This window comes from Austrofundulus limnaeus, unplaced genomic scaffold, assembly GCF_001266775.1.
Source record: "Austrofundulus limnaeus strain Quisiro unplaced genomic scaffold, Austrofundulus_limnaeus-1.0 Scaffold47, whole genome shotgun sequence".
In the NCBI taxonomy this organism is placed as follows: Eukaryota; Metazoa; Chordata; class Actinopteri; order Cyprinodontiformes; family Rivulidae; genus Austrofundulus; species Austrofundulus limnaeus.
Window position 1 is genome coordinate 2097632 of NW_013952449.1, and position 9463 is coordinate 2107094.

Consider the following 9463-nt stretch of genomic DNA (forward strand, 5'->3'; position numbering starts at 1 on the left):
GAGTCGCGCCATAGACTCCAAAACAATAAAGGGAAACAAAATTTGAAGCATTGAAGTCGCTCGTCCAAGAACAGCCAACCTCAGAAATTGAACTTAACTTTACTTTTCCATCACCTAGCATAACTAAGTTATGATTGGAGGAATAAGTTGAAGTAAGAGGCCTTTCCTTAAAGAAGCCCTCTTAAATTTCAGTAGATATAAACCCTCATATCTACTCTTTAATTAAAGCAACAACACATCCTTTAACTATTACCTGTATCTTATCTAAAACATGATAGTTAACACTCAAAGGTGCACATAGGTATAACAATGTTAAATTCCCATTTAGGTTAACCCAAAACCACATAAATGCATAACACATAGGAACCAGAACAGCATCAACTGGAAACATCTCCACATCCAGCATCCTCCACGATGGTCCACCTCGACTGACAAGGTCCACGCTCAACGCTCCCGACCTGCAACCTCCTGGTGGTGTCCATCTCCACGCTGGTCCTGCTGGTGATCTCTATCCTTGGGCTAGAGATCACAACCTCATCTGCAGCATTCCGGAAATCGATTCTCGAAGAAGGGGATTCCAGAAATCTTCTGCTTCTTCACGTGGTTCCAGAAATCTTCTGTTTCTTCACATGGTTCCAGAAATTGGTTGACGCCAGCTCAACCACCCCAGTCGCAGTGGAATTACCCTTGTGGATTAAACATTTTTCCTTGGTGGATTATAAACTTTCGCTTCCAGTGGTTTACAGACTCTGTTTTCCGATGGATTTAAAGTTTATCCTAGGGAGTTACCAACAGACGTTATGGGGATCATACATAGAATATTTTTTCCTTTCCTCCTTCTGTTGGATTACTAAAGTTTTTCGTCCAGTGAGACTTTTAACACAAGATTTTCTTCTTCTCTAAGAAGGGAACTTTTGCTATGCCACGTTCTCACTTTGGACTGCCATTTGTACTATTCCCTGTTCACCAATTGGATTACCTCAAGATCAAAGACATTTTGGGGTTCCCATTTTTGTTGCATCTCATCATCACGAACGGGTGATGACCTCCATAAGGGGGGAATGTAAGGGTTGCCCAAAGGGGAAATAAACATTTCCACTTGTCTTTGACTCTGGTTTAAAAAGACATTCCTCAAAAGAGACATTTTATTTTCTTTAATAAACAAAATAATAATGTCCTTTATATTTTTTGATTTATACTTTCTTTTTAACTACAAGTTATTATCATTTTATAAATCAGTTACACAATGAAAAGAGTAACAATTAATCATTTACATTATAATTAAGAAAAAGAAAACACACAAAAAGAAAATTGCTTCAATATTTGTCTTACACAAATATTTGTTTAATCAACTATTGTTTTTAAAGTAAAAGTGATTAAGTGTTTTTATTTTTATTTTTCAATTTAACTACATTGATCACTGTGATTATGACTTCACTGTGTTTTATTATGAAATATACATACAAAAAATATTTGTATTTGAATCATAGACAAATATTTTAAGGTTTATTTCAGTTTAAATGATTCTCTTATGTTCCAAAGAATTTTAATTTTTCATTCAGTGTAAGTCTGTCAAAGTGAAACTTGTTTTTCTGAACCAGGTGCAGGGTTGTTATCCCGCCATGGCAGGGTCTTCTAGTCTAAACTTTCATTCTTCTGCCTGTACTAACCAAAAGTTGAGGTCACATTCCTAGTTACTCTCTCTTTAGATACTAACACTGGAACTGAGCCTCGACAGACGAAGAGAAGAACCAAAGAAGAAAGAGATGAGAGACCATTTTTCATCTCTCTGAGCTGTTGATTCCTTTTCAGGAAAATCCAGCCTTTGACAATCAGATTTGCCTCTGGTGCCAACAAGCAAGTCTTTCTGTCTAGAATCATGACACATTCAGTCTTGATTCAACAACAGCTTTGAAGCTCTATTATTTTTAAACTTCTGATGAGAAGTCTTTTATTTTGAAAGAAAACCTGAGTGAACCTTGTCTCTCTCTGCCGGACAAACGCAGATCTTCTGAGACGCTGTAAATCAAAACGTGGGAGTTTTTACTGGTCGTAAAGGTCCTGACCTGGCTATCCTTAACAAACCGAGTGAATCCTGCCCACACGCTTGACCTGACGGCCGAAAACACCACCAGGTAAAGCTGAAGTTTTGTAAAGTGTTCGGAGGTCCGGCTGACTCAGTGGTAAAGATGCAGGGTGCTCGTTCTGGTTTTCAAACTTTGATAAGATAGTTGATAATTCTTAAATCTTAAAATTAATCCTCCTTCTTCCTTACTCTTCTTAAACTTAAAACCTTTGCCATATAAGTAAATGTGCCTGTAAACATCTGGTTTATCAAGATCTAAACCTAAAGTTTACTGTTCTTTCTGAGTTGTCATATTTTACATTAATCTTTACGGACGCGTATGTGATTCTTATTAATGTTTTAACTCATAAAGTTCTGATTATTCACATTAATTTGTACATAAGTAGTTTATTTTTTTCTGTAAACAAATATCATTTAATTTAGAAAACTTGAACTACTGAGTACAATAAATTATTGTGTGTTTCTCACAATTACACAGAAAGGTATTTCCTCCCTACACAGAAAGAACTCGTGATTTCCTCCTAACTTTAAGTTTTGAGAAGTGTAGAGCCATAGTTCTCTACAAATTCATGATTTGTTCTTTCTCAGAATGAGATGATTTAGTTTTAAAAATCTGGCATGAAAGATGGCGAACAATTTGAATTCCTTTAAAGAGTCTGAGGCCTGTAAAACTGATTAGCCATTTTTCTGTTGGCTGCTGTCGATTAGCTGTAGGGGCCGTCTTTAATGGGGTTTAATCCAAATGTCAAATGTGTCGTGAATAGCCAGTTGTTGGTTTTTGACACAGTTTCATTGAAATATATCAGTTTATGAAATATTTAGCTACTTTTACAAACAAATGAACACATACATATACAACCACACAGACATGGACAAACAAATCCCCTTCTGTGGTGAGAATACTCAGATGTTACAGGTAAACACACAGTAATCACCACAGTCTGAATTGATTCTGTCTGTCAACAGAACTGATTGTCATCTCTAAAGAACTCAGTGTTCTTACGGGAAGAGCATGAGATGTTTCACTGAAACCCTTTAAACCTGGTTTAATTAGGTTTCTCAGAATAAAAAAAAATGGTAGAAACAATTAACTGGTTTTTTTCTGTGTAAACTACAGTGAGAACCCAACCAAGTTTTTTAAATTCAACATTTTTATTGTTTCAGTTAGAAAGAGAGACTGTTATTGAGCTTTGCATGACTTAAAGCGAGGAATTAAAAGTAATAACATGCTTTTTGTATTTGTCCAAACTGACCCTGGGATTAACTGCTTTTAGTTTCCAAACTGGTTCAGCTTGTTATTTACAATGAGTTGATAAATATACAGTGTGGAATTTATCAGAACCGTGCCTTGTATTGTTATATGCTTACTCTGAAAAACATAATTTTTAAAACCTGTCATAACCCAAATTAAAAATGGAGACCTTGAATGCAAAAGACAGCAATAAATTGAAAGTCAGATGCAGAGAGTCTATATTAATATTATGTTATCTTAAAAAACATAACAAGAACATTATGCATAGTTTTAATTGAAAATCCAACTAAGAAGGTAATGGCTGCATTTAATCGACCTGTCTTGCCTTTTTCTGGTTTCTGTCTCACCCCCACTGACTCATTAGTTTGATGCACTACTTGCAGTGCTCAGAGAATGTGTTGTGAAGAATGCTCATTTACTACCACCCCAAACTTTAGCTCAATGTCTGTAAAATTGACTCAGTTGGTGAGTTTTGTTTCCTAAGGTCAGTTGCCTGTGGCTGACATTTTAAACTGTTCTGTTCTATTTAAAAACCTAATAATCACTTTCTGAGATTTTGTAAGATATTTTGCTAACAGATAAAAAAAAAACGAACACATACACAAACAGATTGTCATCATGTTTTGCTTCACCAGCAGGTAAAAACTGTTGAGTGTAGACCATTAGAAACCAGCAGGAATACAGTGAAGGAAAAAAAAAACAGGCTTTTAAAAAATGTAACAGGAAGCACAGGTAAAAACAAACATTTAAATCAAATTTGCACTAACATAACTAAAAATAATGAAGGATTGTACAAATCCTCATAGACAAAAGACTTCATTGTTAGAAAGTTGAAAAGGCTGTTATGTTATTTTCTTACTGCTGACAATCTGAAGACTCAATGCCATTAAAGTGATTTCAACATATCTGCTCTACACGGGCCTGTCCAAAGCCAAGGAGGTGTGGTTTCCAACATGTTATATAAGACACTTTGCTCTTTGTTCAGTCTGCATTTTTATGTTGTGGGAGTGTTGAACACAACAGGCTTAAAGCAAGCCTGAAAGAAACACCAAACAAGACGGGAGCAAACCTGAATCTTCACCTGCAGCCTCTCTTCTTCTGCAATCATGTGGTTTTATCATTTCTTATTCAGCTTGGACCTAAAGAGTCTGTTCTTGTTTGTTTTTCTGTTCCTTCTTATCGCGGACTATCTGAAAAACAGGAAACCAGCAAACTTTCCTCCAGGACCAACAGCTTTTCCCTTTGTGGGGAACATCTTGGGTTTGGACAACAAACATCCACAAAATTATTTTACTAAGGTATTCAATTACAGTATTTACAAGAGTATAAATAATCTCTGTGCTCATCGTCTTAATGACAAGATAGTTATTGAAAAGTGCTTTTAAATGTATTTTTGCAAGATCTGGCTGGGAAGATTAAATGTGTAAATTCATGTATAAACTAAAACATTTCAGACTTATGATTGTTTATTATACTTAAACTGAGGATTTGTCACTGATAATAGATGCACGATGAAAAAATGTAATCCTCTTAAATGACTAAAAAGAGAAGAATTGCTCATTTTGTTTTAAAATGCTATTCATAATAAACTGTGCATAAAGCTTTTTCTGACACCTAGTGACTGTATTAAAAAATGATGACAGACCTTTAAACTAGGGCTGTGAAATTAATTGAGTCAACTCTGATTAATTTTAGTGCTGCATGGGCATAGATTAAATTTTTTAATTGCAATTAATCACAATTAAAATTTACAATCACTTTGTATGGCTGAATATGTAGGTTTGTATATTGCAATACACTCAGTGCCAGGTCATGTTTGTAAATTACAAGTGGTTCTCAAACAGTTTACCTGGATAAATAAAGGTTAAATAAATTAAATAAGTTAAAAAAAACTCCATGTGTAACACATTATGTACAGTTTATTTTCTTGTCTTCTTATTGCTTGTTTTATTTTATTTATTTATTTATTTATTTATTTATTTATTTATTTATGTTTTGCTGACAACTGTGACCTTAGTATCTATCTTTCATTCTTCATGTAGTACTCATTTGGAATGAAATTCCTTGAATTCTTGATTTAACCTCATTATTCTGCACAACATTTAACTGACTAATATGTTTGGAGCATTTTTAGGTCCTGTTTTAGATTCAAAAAATCATATCTAAGCATCAATTTTGTTTTCTAAATAAAAACATTAAAAACTAATTAATAACTCAAGTAATTTATTTTATCAATATGCAATAGAAATGTATATTAAATTTAAGATTAATCATGATTAATTCACAGCTACTTTGGGATTAATCAGATTAAAAATATTAATCATTTGGCAGCCCTACTTTAAACACACCTGGCAAACCATTTGATTGTGTGTTTAGTTTCATCCTTATTGCACTTTGGCATCATGATGGATAAGTGGTTAGCACTGTTGCCTCACAGTCAGAAGGTCCTGGATTTATGGGTTGGACCCGTGGTGTTTCTGTGTTGAGTTTGCATGTTCTCCACATGTTTGCATTCTCTCACAATCTAAAAACATGCATAGGCTGCCTTCAGGCTCAGATCTCCATTTGAAAAAGAGATCTGGAAAAACATGATAAGAAAGTTGTCATTTTTAATTCTTTGTCTTTCTTTCACTGATTCCTCCCAATAAAAAAAATTGAAAACAAAATAGAGATCAGAGATTTCAATGGGATTTGTTTATTTTAAATTAAGATTTAAAAAACTGTTTTCTTGTCCTGTTCGTGTGGTTTGTTTCATTTTCCACAGCTGGCTAAAATCTATGGGAATGTCTTCACTGTTCGCCTTGGCCAGGATACAATAGTGATTCTGTGCGGCTACAAGACGGTGAAGGAAGCCATAGTGAATCAAGCAGAGAACTTTGTGGATCGACCACCCAATGCTGTGGCTGACAGGATTTACTCTGAACCTGACGGTGTGTAGCAGGAATAAGCACTCTCCTGACCAGGATCTCTGAACCTGAGGTCTACTTTTAACTGAACTAAACTGATTTTTTTTCTGCATTTGGCATAAATACTGATGTTCACTGCAGATACACTGTCTCAGGACATTAAATCCACTACAGCTACTACAGTTTTTCACGTATTCTATAAGTATGGTTTACATATTTAACTTGTTCATCTATGTTTGTAACTAGCTGGTGTGTTCACGAGCAATGGTGAAAAATGGAAGAGACAGCGACGTTTTGCTTTGTCTACCCTACGCACCTTTGGTCTGGGAAAAAACATGTTGGAACAGAGTATCTGTGAGGAGATCCGATACCTGCAGGAGGAACTAGAGAGAGAGAAAGGTGAATGAAATATGCTTTGTATTCTTTGTATTGTGCAGATACAGGGGTTAGACAATGAAACTGAAACACCTGTCTTTTTAGTGTGGGAGGTTTCATGGCTAAATTGGACCAGTCTGGTGGCCAATCTTCATTAATTGCACATTGCACCAGTAAGAGCAGAGTGTGAAGGTTCAATTAGCAGAGTAAGAGCACAGTTTTGCTCAAAATATTGCAATGCACACAACATTATGAGTGACACACCAGAGCTCAAACAAGGACAAATTGTTGGTGCACGTCTTGCTGGCGCATCTGTGACCAAGACAGCAAGTCTTTATGATGTAACAAGAGCCACGGTATCCAGGGTGATGTCAGCATACCACCAAGAAGGACAAACCACATGTAATAGGATTAACTGTGGATGCAAGAGGAAGCTGTCTGAAAGAGATGTTCATGTGCTAACCCGGATTGTGTCCAAAAAAGCTAAAACCACGGCTGCCCAAATCACAGCAGAATTAAATGTGCACCTCAACTCCCCTGTTTCCACCAGAACTGTCCGTCGGGAGCTCCACAGGGTCAATATACACGGCCGGGCTGCTATAGCTAAACCTTTGGTCACTCGTGCCAAACGTCGGTTTCAATGGTGCAAGGAGCGCAAATCTTGGGCTTTGGACAATGTGAAACATTTATTGTTCTCTGATGAGTCCACCTTTACTGTTTTCACCACATCCAGGAGAGTTACTGTGTGGATAAACCCCAAAGAAGTGTACCGCCCAGACTGTTGCATGCCCAGAGTGAAGCATGGGGGTGAATCAGTGATGGTTTGGGCTGCCATATCATGGCATTCCCTTGGCCCAATACTTGTGCTAGATGGGCATTCAAACATTGTATCCTGAAGGCGGTAACATGTATCAGGATGACAATGCACCAATTCACACAGCAAGACTGGTGAATGATTGATTTGATGAACATGAAAGTGAAGTTTAACATCTCCCGTGGCCTGCACAGTCACCAAATCTAAATAATATTGAGCCACTTTGGGGTGTTTTTTAGAAGAGCGAATCAGGAAATGTTTTTCTCCACCAGCATCACGTATTTACCTGGCCACTGTCCTGCAAGAAGAATGGCTTAAAATCCCTCTGACCACTGTGCAGGACTTGTATACAGTATGTCATTCCCAAGATGAATTGATGCTGTATTGGCCATGAAAGGAGGCCTTACACCATACTAATAAAGTATTGTGGTCTAAAACCACGTGTTTTAGTTTCATTGTCCAAACCCTGTAGTTCATAACAATGTAAGAAGCAGCCCTTTTAAACCTGTGCTCCTTTCTTTCTCTGTTTCAGGAGAACCTTTTACTCCAGCAGGTCTCTTCAACAATGCTGTGTCCAACATTATTTGTCAGCTGGTTATGGGGAAAAGATATGACTACAGCGACCACACCTTTCAGATCATGCTGAAGTATTTGGCGGAGGCAATTTGGTTGGAGGGGAGTGTATGGGGTCAAGTGAGTTGAACGTTGTTGGAGGGTCACTAAGATGTCAGATGTTTATTATGAAAAGGTGAAAGCAGTGGTTTTGAATAAAGTTTAATGTTGTTTTATCCCTTGTTTTATCCTGAGCAGCTCTACCAGGGTTTTCCTAAAATGATGTACTACCTGCCAGGTCCTCACAACAGAATCTTCAGTAATTATGCAACTATACAAGAGTTCCTGAGTAAAGAGATAGAAAAGCACAAGACGGATCTGGACTCCAGCAATCCTCGAGATTACATCGACGCTTTCCTTACTGAAATGAAAAATGTATGTAACTTCAAAAACATTTTTTAACCTCAAAACACATCAGTTTCTGATAAGCTATATCTGCAGTAAAGTAGTATGTGTTTTGTTGTTTTTTTGGTGTAGCACAAGGACTCAGACCTGGGTTTCACAGAGATCAATCTGGTGATGGTCTCTCTGGATCTTTTTCTGGCTGGAACAGAAACAACAGCCACCACTCTGATGTGGGCATTGATTTACCTCATGAAAAACCCTGTTATCCAAGGTAAGTGACAGATGAGAGCCTAAATGGAGCCACGACACACTGAAACGTGTTCTTATGTGTTACTTTTTGCTATAAGCACTGAACTAACCAGGTGCCAAACACTGTGGTTCAGATGTACTGCATTAGGGAGTGCAGCTATCTTCTCCAATGCCTATGTTTCCCAATGCCTCTTAGAACCTATGTTTCGTAGTACCTTTGTTCCCCAAGACTTTTGTTTCCCAGTACCTATGTTCTCCAATACTTGTGTTCCCAAATACATATGTTCTCCAGTACCTATGTTCTTCAGTATCTTTGCTCCCCAGTACCCATGTTCTCCAGTACCTATGTTCTCCATTACTTGATGCATCTCAGTAATCCAGGTAAAAAATCAAAAAGAAAAAAAATTGTATAGGTCTTCTGGACGGGTTCTTCTTGGGGTCTTCATTTTCACCTGAAGGTTGCATGGAATCCTGTCTGTGTTTCCTGTCTGCTTTCAGGAAAGCCTAGTCAGGATAACCACACTGCTCCAGGGCCTGTCGTGTGTGTCACTTCTCTTTCTCCCTGGCTTCTGGGTTTGTAGGGACAATGTCTGCTCTGTGGTACAGAGTCCTGATCACTCCTAACTTGTCACACCCAAACCCAGACCCAAACCAGTGGTTATTCCGTATGTTGCGGGTGTTTCGGAGAAACTGAGACATTTATTTTCTAAACATGATGTCCCAGTGGCTTTCAAACCCCAAAACACATTACGGCAAAGGCTGGTTCACCCCAAAGATCAGGTGCCCCGGCACAAACAGGGCAAATTCTTGATAGAGAGGAACGT

General features: G+C 37.4%; 1 protein-coding gene across 1 annotated transcript in view; it reads left to right on the plus strand.

Moving 5' to 3' along the window:
• The first annotated feature begins 4348 nt into the window (after nucleotides 1–4348).
• Nucleotides 4349–9463, plus strand: part of LOC106517299 (cytochrome P450 2J6) — a 10630-nt gene continuing 5515 nt past the window's right edge. Inside the window, exons 1-6 of the mRNA XM_014008061.1 lie at nucleotides 4349–4636; nucleotides 6103–6268; nucleotides 6491–6643; nucleotides 7966–8126; nucleotides 8244–8420; nucleotides 8523–8661. Coding sequence (XP_013863515.1) covers nucleotides 4445–4636; nucleotides 6103–6268; nucleotides 6491–6643; nucleotides 7966–8126; nucleotides 8244–8420; nucleotides 8523–8661 — 988 coding nt within the window. The 5' untranslated portion in view covers nucleotides 4349–4444. The remainder of the gene's footprint in view (nucleotides 4637–6102; nucleotides 6269–6490; nucleotides 6644–7965; nucleotides 8127–8243; nucleotides 8421–8522; nucleotides 8662–9463) is intronic.